The 17,851-nt window shown below is 42.0% G+C and overlaps 1 protein-coding gene across 3 annotated transcripts; it reads right to left on the bottom strand.

The window, feature by feature from the left end:
- Window positions 1-6,169: 6,169 nt before the first annotated feature.
- Window positions 6,170-17,809, bottom strand: ndufs1 (NADH:ubiquinone oxidoreductase core subunit S1). 3 transcript variants are annotated; one of them, XM_061804754.1, is made up of 20 exons: window positions 17,654-17,809; window positions 14,789-14,865; window positions 14,440-14,531; window positions 14,172-14,279; window positions 13,996-14,072; window positions 13,807-13,888; window positions 13,601-13,731; window positions 13,343-13,528; window positions 13,139-13,273; window positions 12,956-13,070; window positions 12,348-12,493; window positions 12,134-12,262; window positions 10,780-10,909; window positions 10,534-10,694; window positions 10,302-10,456; window positions 10,049-10,224; window positions 9,842-9,976; window positions 6,547-6,619; window positions 6,327-6,446; window positions 6,170-6,249 (listed from the first exon to the last, which is right to left on the bottom strand). In XM_061804754.1, exons 2-19 carry the CDS (start codon window positions 14,859-14,861, stop codon window positions 6,355-6,357), a joined length of 2,196 nt encoding a protein of 731 aa, XP_061660738.1. In that variant the 5' UTR covers window positions 14,862-14,865; window positions 17,654-17,809; the 3' UTR covers window positions 6,170-6,249; window positions 6,327-6,354. The 3 variants fall into 3 exon arrangements, with proteins under 3 accessions (XP_061660738.1, XP_061660727.1, XP_061660749.1); XM_061804743.1 differs by having other exon boundaries at window positions 6,170-6,446; XM_061804765.1 differs by lacking the exon at window positions 17,654-17,809 and adding an exon at window positions 15,227-17,586 and having other exon boundaries at window positions 6,170-6,446.
- Between the last annotated feature and the right edge of the window lie 42 nt (window positions 17,810-17,851).

Raw genomic sequence — 17,851 nt, 5'->3', positions numbered from 1 at the left:
GCCACCTGGAACCTCGGCTCGCAGCCTGCCGCCGGATCTCGCTCGTCAGACTCCACGTCATTCCGCCAAAGAACCATCCGAATATTCAACATTACTGACAGCCACAGGTTAAAATCTGTATGGAAGTATTTCTCCGTCTTCCCGATCAACTGATACTGCTATTTCTTCATCAGATGAGGATAAATACAAGAAATCAGCGCTGGGCATAAATGGTGTCCCGTGTAATCGAGCCTTTGCAGCGGCACGCAATATGTCACATCCGCGCACATACCTTATGTGCCTCCCGAAAATGGCAGTGTCCCTGAAAATTCGTAAGTGTCGATAAAAATCTTCTCAAAACACTCACACAAATGAGAGAGGATTTAACATCATATTGTCAAAATAGGGTATATGTTACATGACCTATTGGATACACTGTTCATGCAAAGCACTGGATTTCTCCTTTAAAAGGCACACGTGTATTCATAGTGGTATACACTCATGACTGATTTATGTTTAACCTTTGAACAAGGAAACATAAAATGCAAAAACCTGTATTTAGATTTTGACTTGTTCATTTGGTGGTGGTGATGACATTTTAGCTTTGCTTTGTTCCTTTTGGTGGTGGTTCCCCTCCCCGCCCACACACACACAGACACAAAACAAGACATCTGGTGAAATGTGGTTAGGTGTCTTCTCTTTCAGTAATAGTTTTTCATTTCCCATCTCTTTTCAGTTTCCTTACAATGATCGCAGAGAAGTCAAGGGCGTTACCAGAATAACTACTAGGAAAACCAAGTAGAATCTGCAATCAAAAGCCGTTTCATGCTTGTTCCTATTTGTGGTATTTGAATGATAAGTTGTCACTTGACACTTGACGGTTTCAAATTACTCAAGTCACATACATGTGAGTAACAATTGTCTGTTTTGGCAGATAAATCAACGTGAGATAATTGAGGCTTTAAAGAGCAGTAGACATTGCCATCTATTGGGAGTGAAGCACATTTAAAGCCAGAGCAGGTTAAATTAAAGGAGACAAATAGCCCTATTATATGCATTTTCAGAAATAGGTAGGTAACAAAAGATTTATGTGGTTCCTTGATTTTACATTTGATTGATAGGTAGAAACCCAACTCTAATATCTTTATACAAACAAAAAAAAAGTCAATTTCTAAATTTGCCATAGTTTTCCTCAAATGGTAAACTCTTTTAAACCTCCACCCATTATATTAATACCTTAAATTAAAATCCTAAAATTCAAGCTACATTCACAAAATCCTGACTTTTCCTGCAATACCAAACTATTGCTACAAAATAAACAATCAAAATGGAAAACCCATAGAACAGCCATCACAAACATTCATCCATTCAATTTCCATATAGTGTGTCCTAAATAGGGTCGCAGGCGTGCTAGATCCAATCCCAGCTGATGACGAATGAGTGGCAGGGTACACCTATAAACTATAACCATTGGGATTCACTTTCACATCAACTATGCCTGCCTTCATTTAACCAACACAGGTTTTTTTTTTGTTGTTTTTTTTTTGAATGTGATAGGAATTGGGAGTACCGGAGAAAGCCTGTGCAGGCACAGGGAGAACGCGCAAACCCCACACACATGGGACCAGATTTGCACCTGGGACCTCATAGCTATGAGCCAGTTGTGCTAAACGGTCATCCGCTATGTTAACTAAACTCATTAATCAAACACAGCATAGAAAAAGGAAAACGACAATGATCAGATCATAAAGCCATTGAAACAATCTTGATTGTTCACAATAGCAATACGTTTTGCAAAACAAAAAAAATCTAATTAACACTTACCACAAGTAACGTGACATCACATACTAAGAAAACGGAACTGGATTGACTTGGTGTTGGGTTTCTGACATCCCTTGCTGATGTCTGAGACCTGAAGTAACCTTGCCCATTTTACACAGAATTTAGACATTGAATTTCAGACAGCAAATTTTAGCCAGTTGAATCTCAGGAGACTAAAAATATTGCGTTTGAATTTTGAAAGGTTTTCTTTCTTTATATGCTGAATATGTTAACATTGAAAAGTTAAACTGAAATATAGCTATTCAAAATGTGACCACTTTGAAATAACAATGTCTTCTTCTTTTCCTTTCGGCTTGTCCCGTTAGGGGTCACCACAACTTTTGCCATCTTAGCCTATCTCCTGCATCTTCCTCTCTAACCCCAACTGCCCTCATGTCTTCCCTCACCACATCCATAAACCTTCTCTTTGGTCTTCCTCTCGCTCTTTTGCCTGGGAGCTCCATCCTCAGCATCCTTCTACCAATATACTCACTCTCTCGTCTCTGAACATGTCCAAACCATCGAAGTCTCCTCTCTCGAATCTTGTCTCCAAAACATCCAACTTTGGCTGTCCCTCTAATGAGCTCATTTCTAATCCTATCCAACCTGGTCACTCCGAGCGAGAACCTCAACATCTTCATTTCTGCCGCCTCCAGTTCTGCTTCCTGTTGTTTCTTCAGTGCCACCGTCTCTAATCCGTACATCATGGCCGGCCTCACCACTGTTTTGTAAACTTTGCCCTTCATCCTAGCAGAGACTCTTCTGTCACATAAAACACCAGACACCTTTCGCCAGCTGTTCCAACCTGCTTGGACCCGTTTCTTCACTTCCTTACCACACTCACCATTGCTCTGGATTGTTGACCCTAAATATTTGAAGTCGTCCACCCTCGCCATCTCTTCTCCCTGTAGGCTCACTCTTCCCCCTCCACCTTTCTCATTCACACACATATTCTGTTTTACTTCGGCTAATCTTCATTCCTCTCCTTTCCAGTGCATGTCTCCATCTTTCTAATTGTCCCTCCATCTGATCCCTGCTTTCATTGCATATAACCATATCATCTGCGAACATCATGGTCCAAGAGGATTCCAGTCTAACCTCATCTGTCAGCCTATCCATTACCACTGCAAACAGGAAGGGGCTCAGAGCTGATCCCTGATGCAGTCCCACCTCCACCTAAAATTCCTCTGTCACACCTAAGGCACACCTCACCATTGTTCTGCTGCCATCATACATGTCCTGTACTATTTTAACATACTTCTCTGCCACACCAGACTGACGCATGCAGTACCACAGTTCCTCTCTTGGCACTCTGTCATAGGCTTTCTCTAGATCCACAAAGACACAATGTAGCGCCTTCTGACCTTCTCTGTACTTTTCCACTAGCATCCTCAAGGCAAATAATGCATCTGTGGTACTCTTTCTAGGCATGAAACCATACTGTTGCTCGCAGATACTTACTTCTGTCCTGAGTCTAGCCTCCACTACTCTTTCCCATAACTTCATTGTGTGGCTCATCAACTTTATTACTCTATAGTTCCCACAGCTCTGAACATCCCCTTTGTTCTTAAAAATGGGAACTAGAACACTTTTCCTCCATTCTTCAGGCATCTTTTCGCCCGCTAGTATTCTGTTGAATAAGTTGGTCAAAAACTCCACAGCCATCTCTCCAAATTGCTTCCATACCTCTACCGGTATGTCATCAGGACCAACTGCCTTTCCATTTTTCATTCTTTGTAGTGCCTTTCTGACTTCCACCTTACTAATCATTGCCACTTCCTGGTCCTTCACACTTGCCTCTTCAACTCTTCCTTCTCTCTCATTTTCTTCATTCATCAACTTCTCAAAGTATTCTTTCCATCTTTTTAGCACACTACTGGCACCAGTCAACACATTTCCATCTCTATCCTTAATCACCCTTACCTCCTGCACATCCTTCCCATCTCTATCCCTCTGTCTGGCCAACCTGTAGAGATTCTTTTCTCCTTCTTTCGTGTACATGTCTTCATACGCCTCTTGTTTAGCCTTTGCCACCTCTACCTTTGCCCTACGTCACATCTCGATGTACTCCTTTCGCCTCTCCTCAGTCCTCTCAGTATCCCACTTATTCTTCGCTAATCTCTTTCCTTGTATGACTCCCTGTATTTTGGGGTTCCACCACCAAGTCTCCTTCTCCCCTTTCCTACCAAAAGACACACCAAGTACTCTCCTGCCTATCTCTCTAATTACCTTGGCCGTCATTGTCTAGTCTTCCGGGAGCTTCTGCTGTCCATCGAGAGCCTGTCTTACCTCTTTCCGAAAGGCTGCACAACATTCTTCCTTTCTCAGCTTCCACCACATGGTTCTCTGCTCTACCTTTGTCTTCTTAATCTTCCTACCCACCACCAGAGTCATCCTACACACTACCATCCAATGCTGTCGAGTTACACTCTCCCCTACCACTACTTTACAGTCAGTAACCTCCTTCAGATTACATCGTCTGCACAAAATATAATCCACCTGCGTGCTTCTACCTCCGCTCTTGTAGGTCACTATATGTTCCTCCCTCTTCTGGAAATAAGTGTTCACTACAGCCATCTCCATCCTTTTTGTAAAGTCCACCACCATCTGTCCCTCAAAGTTCCTTTCCTGGATGCCGTACTTACTCATTACCTCTCCATCGCCCCTGTTTCCTTTACCAATATGTCCATTACAATCTGCACCAATCACAACTCTCTCGCTGTCTGGGATGCTCAGAACTACTCCATCAAGTTCCTTCCAGAATTTCTCTTTCAACTCTAGGTCACATCCTACCTGTGGGGCATAGCCGCTAACCACATTATACATAACACCCTCAATTTCAAATTTTAGTTTCATCACTCGATCTGATACTCTTTTCACCTCCAAGACATTCTTAGCCAGCTCTTCCTTTAAAATAACCCCTACTCCATTTCTCTTCCCATCTACTCCGTGGTAGAATAATTTAAACCCTGCTCCTAAACTTCTACCCTTACTACTTTTCCACCTGCTCTCTTGGATGCACAGAATATCAACCTTTCTCCTAATCATCATGTCAACCAACTCCTGAGGTTTTCCTGTCATAGTCCCAACATTCAAAGTCCCTACACTCAGTTGTAGGCTCTGTGCATTCCTCTTTTTCTTCTGACGATGGATCCGGTTTCCTCCTCTTCTTTGTCTTCGACCCACAGTCGCTGAATTTCCACCGACGCCCTGCAGGTTAGCAGTGCCGGGGGCGGGCGTTGTTAACCCGGGCCACGACCGATCCAGTATGGGATTCTTTCGATGAACGCTCATACTTGTTTGGGACAGTTTTTACGCCGGATGACCTTCCTGACGCAACCCTCTGCATTTATCCGGGCTTGGGACCGGCCTACAGATTGCACTGGTTTGTGCCCCCATAGGGCTGCATTACTTTGAAGTAACAATGTAAACTTTAAAATGTAGTCAAAATATGTATACAAAAATACAACATGAACTTTTCAGTGGCATTTTTAATTCAAATCCTATTGGCACATATTTACTTCCATACTGTTGACAGCTGGGATAGGTTCTCACAATCCTGTGAAATTTGTGAGGATAAGCGGCTAAGAAAATGGATGGCTGGTGTTTAGCAATAGTGAAATACTGTAAGAAGACAAGTCTGTAGTTTCCAGGTAGGTTTCATACATAACCAAGTTTCCCTTGATTTAGCAATGTGTGTTGAGGACACCACTGCATGGTTTTAGATCAGGTCAGTTTCCTGGTCAGAGAATGGTGCATGGTCAGCATGTAGGAACGGTGGTCAGGCATAGGCCAGTGGTGATCCAGGACTCGCTGAGCATACATTGGGTACAGACTGTCCCATACAAAGCATGAAATACTATTTTTTTACAATTCTTAAATCCATCCATCCATTTTCTTAGCTACTTATCCTCATGAGGGTTGCGGGAGTGCACGAGCCTATCGCAGGTGTCATCAGGCAGGAGGCAGGGTACACCCAGATTTGGTTTGCACCCAATCATGTAATTTCATGTATCCTCCCCCTCAGATGCATTAGCAACAGGTGCATGAAAAATGTAATTGTGTTGTATCTTTCTTTCCCCCCAAAATTAACAATGTACAAAAATCCATCCTTCCATCTAATGTCTGTACTTCTCACTCAGGTCATGGGCATGCTGAAGCCTAAACCAGCGAACTGCAGACAGGAGGAGGTTTACACACTGAACTGGGTTGCCAGCCAATCGCAGAGCACCATATAAACAACTATTCGCACGCACATTCACACCTATGGGACATGTTGTCATCAATTAAAATACCATGCATGTTGTGGGGATGCAAAAATAATAAAATCTAATAATTTGATTGATGAAATAAAGCACTTACAAAAGAGTCAGGATAATATTTATTTTGTACATTTCGCCTTACCTAAGTTACAAAGCTTTTTCTCAGGAGTGAAATCAATTCAGGTGGCTACAACAATAAGGACACATTAAAATTAAAACCTGTAAAACTCAATTTGATGAGGGATGTGAATTATTTTAATATACCTAAGAGTTTATGGACACATGCTGGTGTTTAACAAATGGAGGGCTCGTCGACAGAGGCAGCACCTTCTGTGCTGGCTTTGACACACTTGGCCATTGTCTGCGAGGCTCTGCTGATGGAGTCTACAAACAACATGAGGAGGAACATGAAAATAGGAGGAATTGACTTCTGTAGCTGGACTCTGCTTTGGGCTTTTCTGATGGAATATTGCACATAACATACCCGTCATGTAGTAGTCCTTTACCGAAAGCTGAGGTGGTATCAGAGGAGCAGCAATGAGGTCCTGTTTCACCCCCTGATGAAGAAAGTACAGTGTTACCCTGTTATTCGGAGGGCTTACGTTCCTTACACCCCGAGCGAAGAATGAAAATCCAAAAATAATGGATGCAGTATTAATACACACTGGTTCTACTCTCAGCATGCATGCCAGTATGTGTTAAACTAAAATTATTACACCACAGCCAACAGAGTCGCATAACTAGCAAATAATAAAACAGGTTACTTTAAACATTATTTACATCCTCCCAGCATGCGTTACAGCACTGAGGACCTCCACAGTGCTGCAAAACATGTTGGGAGCTTGCAAATACCGTTTTAAGTACGTGTTTTGTCTCAATTATTTTCTGAGTCATTCTTTCATTTGTTTTATTATTTGCTAGTTTTGTTACCCTGTTTGCTGTGGTGTCATAAATTTAGTTTCGATAAGAAACTGTGTGTACAAAATTGTCAGAAAATACCTGTCTACACAGTGTGAGGGGGAACGTAAGCATCTTCTGTTTACAAATGTGAAATGCAATTGTTCCTCACTGCTTTGTGAGCACCATCATATGGTAAGGTACAAACATTCTAAAACAGTTGCTGGCATGCATGCTAAAAATATAAGCAGTGTGTTTAAAGGAATATACCACTGATCAATGAAAAGCCTTAATCCGATAGGTCATGTTATGTGTACTGTACCTTGAAAATAGCATAACAATGTTATTTAATAGAATTCCGTCTTATTGTCCTCTAAAAGTGTTGGTCCGAAATAAATGCACAAATACACATGTACATATGTCATCTGGCTTAGGCCGACCAGAATTTGCTAGCCACTGGGTCCTTAAATGTTTCTTTTTCTTACTGGGTAGAATATGCCACTGAGTTTTCCTCTGATTATTTCTAGCCGAATTATGGTAAAATTGCGCGATACAGTAGGGAATTTTCATGTGTCCGATGGTGGTGGTACTGCATGTGATTACACTACAAATCGGACATGATTTCTTTGTTTACGCACAGAATGTCACATCCGTGCAAGTAGGTCATGTGACTAGTCAAAATGGCTGCGCCCATGAAAATTCATAATTGCCGATAAAAATCTTCCCAAAACACCATTAAAGGATATCGGATTAACCTCAAATTTTCAAGGTACAGTACATATTACATGACCTTTGGGATTAAGGTTTTCAATCTTCAGTGGAGTATTCCTTTTAAGTGTACTTTGTTGAACATGTCATTCACGAACATTTGCAAAGGTGCCATGTCGAATGTGGCACGTTGTCTTTTTCGAAGAGAATCCAAGACCTTTACAATCGTGAAAATACAGTAAATACAATTTTATTAATTTGTCGACCAAAATTCACAAATATGTGTGGCCACAAACGGTGAACAGCGAGTGGGCAAGGGCACAGCGTAAATGAATGAGTGTGTGTATATAGCATATATGTTAAACTCCGCCAAGAATTAAGTACAGTGAAGAAAAAAAGTATTTGAACATCCTGCTATATAGCAAGTTCTCCCACTTAGAAATTATGGAGGGCTCTGAAATTGTCATCATAAGTTAAGTGCATGTACACTGTGAGAGAGATAATCTATAAAGAAAAATCCAGAAATCACAATATATGATTTTTTTAATGATTTATTTGTGTGATAAAGCTGCAAATAAGTATTTGAACACCTGTCTATCACCTAGAATTCTGACCCTCAAAGACCTTTTAGTCCGCTTTTTAAGGTTCATCTCCACTCCATGTATTATCCTGAATCAGATGCACCTGTGTGAGGCCGTTAGCTGCATAAAGACCCCTGTCCAACCCATACAATCAGTAAGACTCAAACTTGTAACATGGCCAAGACCAAAGAGCTGTCCAAAGATACCAGAGACAAAATTGTACAACTCCATACAGCTGGAAAGGGCTACAAAGATATTACTAAGCAGCTTGGTGAACAAAGTCCACTGTTGGAGCAATCATTAGAAAATGGAAGAAGCTAAACAAGACGGTCACTCTTAATCGGAGTGGAGCCCCATGCAAGATATCACCTCGTGGGGTCTCAATGATCCTCAGAAAGGTGAGGAATCAGCCCAGGACTACATGACAGGACTTAGTTAATGACCTGAAAAGAGCTGCGACCACCGTTTCCAAGGTGACTGTTTGTAATACACGAAGACGTCATGGTTTGAAATCATGCATGGCATGAAAGGTTCCCCTGTTAAAACAATCACATGTCAAGGCCCATCTTAAGTTTGCCAATGACCATTTGGATGATACAGAGGAGTCATGGGAAAGGTTTTCTGGTCAGATGAGACCAGAATGGAACTTTTTGGTCATAATTCCACTAACCATGTTTGGAGGAAGACGAATGATGAGTTCCATCCCAAGAACACCATCCCTACTGTGAACCATGAGGTTGGTAGCACCATACTTTGGGGGTGTTTTTCTGCACTTGGGACAGGATGACTGCACTGTATTAAAGAGAGGATGACCGCGGCCATGTATTGTGAGATTTTGGGGAACAACCTCTTTCCCTCAGTCAGCGCATTGAAGATGGGTCGTGGCTGGGTCTTTCAACATGACAATGACCCAAAACACACAGTCAGAAAAACCAAGGAGTGGCTCCGCAGAAGCATATCAAGGTTCTGGCGTGGCCTAGCCAGTCTCCAGACCTAAACCCAATAGAAAATCTTTGGAGGGGAGCTGAAACTCCGTGTTTCTCAGTGACAGCCCAGAATCCTGTCTGATTTATAGAATATTTGTGTGGAGGAGTGGGTCAAAATCCCACCTCCGATGAAAATTTTAGACGCCTCCATCATTTCTAAGTGGGAGAACTTGCAATATAGCAGGGTGTTGAAATACTCATTTTCTTCACTGTACATTAGTAAATATCACTAAACATGAAAGTAATTCATAGAGCTTTACATTTGGTTTTGTTTGTCCATCTGTTTGTTAGATAGCAGGATACTTCCTGGTTAAGAGTGTCATACAGAGAGGACGTGCCAATATGATTGTGAAAGTCGGTCAGTTCCAGTGGTGTTACACTGACTCATATGGTTATAAAAATGCACCCTTATTCAGATTACAGTACAAAATGGATTTAATGAAACAATTGGTTGAAATGTCATTGGTTGTTTGTTCATGCATCATTCCTCTCCAAAGTTTTGTGTGCTCATGTTGTCTCCCATTATTTCATGTCACATTGACTACTGTAAAAAAACAAAACAAAAAACTTGTGGTGACATTCTTCGAAGCAGTAAAAGCATGTTTACCTTAGCAAGTTCGTTTGCCTGCTTAAAATAGTTTGCCTCCTCCACATCATCATACCGCACCAGGTTTGGAGAGACCTCAGCGAGCCTTGATCGAACCTCGTCCAATGAGTCATAGGGCAGCGTCACGCCTGCTAGCTGGAGGCACACAAACACGTCTTTGAGTGGCTGTCAATGTTTGAATTCAATATGGCGTAACCTCATGCTAACCTCCGCCACAGCTCTGATGATCTTCCAGTCCTCTCGGGCCATTCCCGGAGCCGTCACGGCTAACTGGGTGTGTTGGCTCCTCCCCTCCGTGTTGACATATGTGGCATTTTTCTCTGTGTATGCAGCACCAGGGAGGATTATATCCGCCACTGTTGCGCCGTTGTCACCATGATGACCTACAGGAATTTAAAAGGGAGTCAAGTATAGGCTGTCATCATGTGGTGATGAGTTGTTATGATGAGTGCTCATTTACCCTGGTAGATAATGAGGCTGTCTTTAGGAAGGTCAGCTCGGGTGATGCATGCACCATCAGCTCCCAGCAAGAACAATACTTTGGGTGGGTTCATCCTGATGGCATCCACACCTGCCTTGTAGCCTAGATCCAAAGCTGCTACTTGACTGGCCACTCTGCTCACACCCAGGAAAACTCAAATTCAACAGCCAACTCATTTTTGCTTTGGCTGGGCGTCATCTCCCTTCCATACCTATGCAGGACATTGAGAACTTTCCAGCCTTCCTCCACTCCGCTGCTGGTTCTGGCATTTTGTGCGATGGTGGAAACTAAACTCAAAATGGCAGCACCATCTGCTCTCTGGAGAGCACTACTGCCCACTATGACAACCGGGCGCTGTGCAGCTGCAAGGACCTGTAAGGACAAAAACTAGTCAAATGGGAATTTAAAGGCTTAGTAATGTTTTGCACACCCAAACTGAAGTGAGTGTATCTGTTACCTGGCACAATGGGTGTGTTCCATTTGCCAGCTCATTCAACACAGATGTCTCCTCTCCAAGATGGTCATAGGTATAACTCAGGTCAACATTGTGACCCACCAGGGCAACACGAAGCTCATTATGAAGCCAGCTGGACAAGATAGACACAATAAGGCCTGACAGAGATGTGAACTGATTGTTTTTTTTCTTTTGATAATAGATAAAGAGGCAACTCAGAGCAGTGAATATCTTATGCTCAGTTTGTAACAATACTTGCAGTAGAAGTAAGGCAACACCACTTTTCCACAATGTGTAACAAAAGCTTTTATTAATTTTTACATAGAAATCAACATATTTCAAAGCCTAAAGTCCACCCAATACACTACTCACATGTTTTGGGGTGCAAAATGGCAACATTCACGTCAGGTCTTTGATCCATGAATGAACCAATACAATTCCTGGTTCAATTTGGATTGGTATTAAAACGGTCCATTGTGCTATTAACATTTTGACAAAATCACACCCAACAACTGAGCAACTGTCCCTCGCTATGGTGAGGCTTCAAAACAGGATGTTCTCAGAAGGAAGTGGCCATTAAACTTAAGTGTCTCACAGAGTGGCATCACCAAGTTACAAGTGAGCTACGGAGAGATGAGGAGTCATCCTTGAAAACAACAAGAAAAACACACCTATTGTGAATTTTGCCATTCAGCTTCCTGTTTTAGAGTAGCGCCTAGTGTGAAAAAGCTGTGAAACAGTGCATAATTCGACCCGGAGATTCAAAGGTTTAGAGCAGGGGTCACTAATGCGGTGCCCGCGGGCGAATAGTAGCCCGTGAGGACCATATAAAGCTATGTTCTAAAAATACCATAGGCCACAAATTGTTACTATTATTTGTGCTTTAAATTCTGAATCTGACTTGCTTACGTGAATTAAAATTTTAAAATACCTGTAATGGAATTTACTACAATAAATTAAAACAAAACTATTTTATGTACATGTAATGAATTGAGCCTGAAATTTGCCGCAAACAGTTCACGTAGCCCTTTATACGATTGGTGCTCATGAAGTAGCCCTCAGCCTCAAAAAGGTTGCTGAGCCCTGGTTTAGAGAAGCTCCAACTGAGTTCAGCTGTAAAGGTTACAGTGCATTTTAATGTCATCTGAAAGCCTTATATTCCTCACATTTTGTGAGTAATGTAAGGTACATGCATCACTCACAATTGGTTTCAGCAAAATTAAATCTTTAATACCAGTTATTGAGCTACTTATCTTTGAAAAGGCTGAAATATCATAAATCTATGCAGGTTTAAACAAAGTTGTGGCTGGTGAGGATATATATGAGATAAATGTACAGACAGCTAAGGTTGTTTCACCTCTTGCGGATTCTGGCATTGAACAAAGGGGCCTCATAGCGCGGGTTGGTCCCAACAAGCAGAAGAAGGTCACAGTCCTCTATGCCGGCAATACGGGTGTTCAAGAGGTAATTGGACCGCAAATCAGTTCTGTAGAGTCAATTGGAACAGTGGGAAATAAATTGAGATGCATGAGGGGCTTTTGCCTTTTCTATCAGTGCTTTTTGCCTCATACCCAGCTCCAGCCATAGGGAAGACCTCCTCAGTGCAGAGGCTTTCCGAGTTCAACCTGTTGAGGAGATCTTTTAGGGAAATGAGAGCTTCTGCGTCTGCCATCCCTCCCGCAATGGCTGCCACTTCGCTGCCCTGTACACCTTGCAGCTAAACAAACACACAGGGTGGATCTCATTTTTGTTAAAATACAACATTCCTAGGTCCATGATAACTTTCACCACAGCCCAGATATTTGTGCTGCACACCAAGCAAAGCAACCGAACCCAAACAACTACTGATTTTTCCAGGATTCAAAATTTGAATCACCGGTGCATGCCATTGCAACATAATATGCATCATAATGCACACTTAGTAAACTTCTGCTCACATCACATTTTCAGGTTTTAAGTAAGCATGAGACAGCCAACCGCCACCCATATGAATAGAGTATAAAAGTATATTGAAGACTTTTTATAATTATACTTTATAAGTCATAACGTGTCTGTTGATGAAAAAGTGAAAGATGTGGCCAAAATGTATACACAGAGTCGATAACTTCCTAAAAGACTGTGCCGATTTATCTGCCTGATAGATACTGTGGAAAGACTGTCATCAAGCAATACCACTTACAGCTCCAGCGACATGAGTCAGTGCATCCTCCCAGGTGGCTGGGGTCAGATGACCCCACTCATCTTTTACCATTGGCTGTGTCAACCGCTGCCGCTTCAGACCGTCATAGGCAAACCTACAAAACAAAAAAAAAGTTTTTGTAAAACAGGTATGCTATAAGCCGATATGAAGCATGAATTTTACCTGGTCTTATCAGAGATCCATTCTTCATTAATGTCTTCATTCAGCCTTGGCAACACCCTCATTACCTCACCTCCTCTAGTGCTCACGACAATGTTACTGCCGACGGCGTCCAGCACATCAATTGACTCAGTCTTTCTGCAATGTAGTCAATCATTTCAAATGATGGTCCTCTTTCATGTAAGTTCACCTCTAGTTTTTACCTACCTAGTTTCCCATGGCCGTGCAGTGAAAGCATACGGTTTAGAGGTGAGCGCACCCACTGGGCAAATATCAATAACGTTTCCTGACAACTCAGACATGAACATCTTCTCCACGTAAGTCCCAATTTGCAAGTTGTTCCCTCTTCCTGTTGTTCCCAAATCTTCAACTCCTGCAATTTCACTGGCAAAACTGCAAGAACACAATATTCTATTTATTTCTTTGATTCTTATACCATCATATAATTTCACTCGTCTCCAATACCGGACACAGCGTGTGCACTGGATGCACCGAGTCATGATCGTTTTAATGAGTGGTCCAATGTTCTTGTCTTCCACTGCTCGCTTCTGCTCTGTGAAACGACTGCGGTCTGAACCAAACTGCATGGACTGATCCTGAAAGCACCACAGCCAAAAGTGCTGATCTGTAAATATCACTTCTTATTCTTTTGTTTAGGATACAATAGCTACCTGCAAGTCGCACTCTCCACCCTGATCACAGATTGGGCAGTCCAGTGGGTGGTTGGCCAGCAGGAATTCCATCACTCCCTCTCTGGTAACACAAAACATCATTCGGTCTGTTTGGAATTTTTCCATCGCTTTGAAGAGAATTTAGCAGCTACCATTGAAATGATTTTGGTCAACGATTAAAGTCTGTACCTTGCTTTGCGAGTCTTCTCTGAATTTGTGAGGATGTTCCAACCCTTCATGACTGGCATTGCGCAGGCTGCCACTGGCTGTAGACAAACACAACTCCCCCAATAAAAAAAAAAAACCTCGCAACAGCTGTTTTCTTGTCAATAGCTTCATCAGGGTGGATTTCTGACAGATCTTACCTTTGGTGCTTTCTCAATTTCTACTAGGCACATGCGACAATTTCCAGCAACTGAGAGGCGCTCGTGGTAGCAGAATCTTGGGATCTGGATTCCTGCCTTCTCACAAGCCTGATGGGGAACAGAAACAAAACAATGTGAACATGAAAAAACAGTTGCCCAAATCCCAATATTTGAGTCTATGTAGATTGATTTACATCCAAATAGTGATAATATTGACCTAATGCCGTACTGTTAATCAGTTTGTGAAATAAATCAATGAATTATTTACCTGTAGAACAGTAGTACCAGGCTCCACCTCCACTGGTTTTCCATCAACAAACACCTCCACCATGTTGCTAGCAGCACGCACCTTAATCCCCACTAAAACACATGCATATATGTATATGAAAATGTTAATGTGCAGACCAACGCACGCACACACACACGCGCACACACACACACACACACACACCACACACACACACACACACACACACACACACACACCACACACACACAACACACACACACCACAACACACACACACACACACACACACACACACACACACACACACACACACACACACACACACACACACACACACACACACACACACACACAGACACAGAACTTACTGGTGTAGGATGGAACCAGGTTGCGCTTGGTGGCTCCGACCAAAGCTCGGCCAACATTTGGCAGGCGCAACATGATTCTTCATGAAATAGCGGATAATGTAAATATAGTGGGAAAATATGTTAAGCATTATTGAACAAAGGCATCAATTTCATATTACAAAAATCTAATAGTACAATACTGAACAAATGTGTCATACTAAAATAGGTCATAAGAGGTATGACTGCTGAAATCATGATGTTCTCCTCTCAATTCATATTGTTTTATGAATGGCAACAGGACAAAACAGTGAACCACTAATTAGCACATCTGGCTCACAGGTGTGAGGATCCGGATTTATATCTGTGTGGGTTTCTCCCATGTTACAAAGACATCAATAAGAGGATAATTGAAGATTCTAAATGTGTGAATGTGATTGGTCGTTTGTTTGTATGTGTAACCTGTCCAGGGTGTACCCCACTTCTTGCCCAGAGGTAGCTGAGATGGGTGACAGTAGGCACCTGACGCTAGTGAGGATAAGGTCTATGGCACTGGTCCCCAACCACCAGTCAGTGGACTAGTACCTGGCTTTGAGGAATTTGTTACTGGACCAGAGAATTAAACATTAAAATTTTCATTATATTGCAATTCACATGTCGCAGTCTTTTATTTTGAAAACTGACTGGAACTTAACCGATGCAACAGCTGTGTGCCTCTACAGAGCTCGTGCACCTACAAAACCGAAGTCACGTGACTGGCCATACTGCCGGTCAAGCAAAGCATTGCTCAATGCTAAGTCTGTTGGAGACGACACGAAAATACGTCTTATAGCACGACGCCCAGAGTTTTGTCCGATACCATTAAACATTTAGAAGGTGATAATAAACGAAGGTACGTGGAAAAATTTGAGACAGTTGGCATAGAGGACCCATATTTAATGCTGAAGTCAATGTTTCCCCGATAAGAAATTGGACTGCTAACCCGCTTCCGCTTGTCTTGGACAACTGGACCTACACATGTATCTGTTGAGTAAGTCATCAAGATTTACACGGAAGAGTTTGAAAGCATAGAAAAGTCTGGACGTATACAAATACTTTGTTGCGGGATCTGTTCTCAATCAGGAATAAATCCCACACTGATGGTGCCACTCAGATTTTTTCAATACAAATACCAATATTTAAATAAATGACCCCTTCCTGTTTGCGGTAGTAATGGATAGGCTGACAGATGAGGTTAGACTAGATTCCCCTTGGACCATGATGTTCGCAGATGATAGGGTTAGGGTTAGTAACCCTAACCCTTGTTATCAACAGTGAAAGCAGGGAGCAGGTGGAGGAACAATTAGAAAGATGGGGGCACGCACTGGAAAAGAGAGGAATGAAGATTAGCTGAAGTAAAACAGAATATATGTTGTGAATGAGAGGGGCAGAGGAGGAAGAGTGAAGTTCCAGGGAGAAAAGATGGCGAGGGTCAACAATACATAGCAATGGTGATAAGAAAGTGAAGAAACGGGTTCAAGCGGGATGGAACAGTTGGCAGAAGGTGTCTGGTGTTCTATGTGACAGAAGAGTATCCGCTAGAATGAAGGGCAAATTTTATAAAACAGTGGTGAGGCCAGCCATGATGTACGGATTAGAGATGGTGCCTCTGAAGAAACAACAGGAAGCAGAACTGGAGGAAGCAGAAATGAAGATGCTGAGGTTCTCGCTTGGTGTGAACAGGTTGGATAGAATTAGAAATGAGCTCATTAGAGGGACAACCAAAGTTGGATGTTTTGGAGACAAGGTTGGACAGCGCAGACTGAGATGTTTTGGACATGTTCAGATGCAAGAGAATGAGTATATTGGTAGAAGGGTGCTGAGAATAGAGCTGCCAGGCAAAAGAGCGAGAGGGAGACCAAAAAAAAGTTGATGGATGTGGTGAGGGAGGACATGAAGACTGTGGGTGTTAGTGAGGAATATGCACAAGATAAGCTTAGATGGAAAAAGATGACACACTGTGGCGACCCCTAATCGGGACAAGCTGAAAGGAAAAGAAGATGATCTTCTGCCATCTAATGTAAGATCAATTCAGTGTTCTGCCTGCCACTGTACATCATTAACATAGAATTTTGTTTTGTTTTTTCTTTTTTGCACGTCCTGCGAAGCTGCACTGTCATACAGAATGGTGTAGCTGCATCCGTTTTGTGCTGGAGCAGTTTTATTGTTCAACACAGTATTTGAAATATTTTCTCAATTTATTTTTGTTTATTTTTTTTTTAAATCATTTTAACGTTTATTGAAAATGCAGCCTGACATAAAAAGGTTGTTAGGGAATAGACCTAGGGACAGAACGTAAAAGGAGAATAGTGGGGCAAACTACAGCAGAATGATAGCTGGGCAGTCTAGATATCTGACTACAAGTTAGTAATTAGTAACTAGTGAGGATAAGCGGTTTATAAAATAGATGGATTCCCCAAGCTACTCGTAACAATTGGTATCGGCACATTAGTGTTCGTGTGGGCTCGCGTAATGTTATAAACAGACTAACGCAAAACAAGTGCACCGATCACGTAAACAACAACAAAAAAAGACATCGAATAACCTTTCAGAAAGACAGCTAAGATAATACAATCTGCATATCAGGCACAAGCTAATATTAAAATTCCCAAAGCCCATCATTTTTACACGACAGACGAAGAGAATTAGGGATATGAACCAACCAAATGACTGCTCGCTGGAAGAAGAGGACATTTTATAGGTAAGCGCATAATTCAAGGACATAGTGTTATAACTGGGCCTTGCACTGAATGTCAAATCGGTCGTTTTCAACTTGTCTTACAACCACAATATATATTTATATATATACATATATATATAAGAAATGTATTCGATCCATATTTTTCTTACCTGTCGCTATTTGGCCTTCTGGACCAGAACAGCGGTGTTCATCAAGTCCACAAACAACGACGTAGTTAGCGGAACTAGCATACACTTTTACTTCCGTTTGTAATATCTTCGGTTCGAAACACACAATGAATGAAATTCTGCCCGCTATTGGAGGAGTTGAGATATAGCTGGACATTCATTGGAATCAAAATTATGTGG

The sequence above is a fragment of the Syngnathoides biaculeatus genome, chromosome 2 (genome assembly GCF_019802595.1).
Source record: "Syngnathoides biaculeatus isolate LvHL_M chromosome 2, ASM1980259v1, whole genome shotgun sequence".
In the NCBI taxonomy this organism is placed as follows: domain Eukaryota; kingdom Metazoa; phylum Chordata; class Actinopteri; order Syngnathiformes; family Syngnathidae; genus Syngnathoides; species Syngnathoides biaculeatus.
This window is presented reverse-complemented; position numbering and strand designations above follow the sequence as displayed.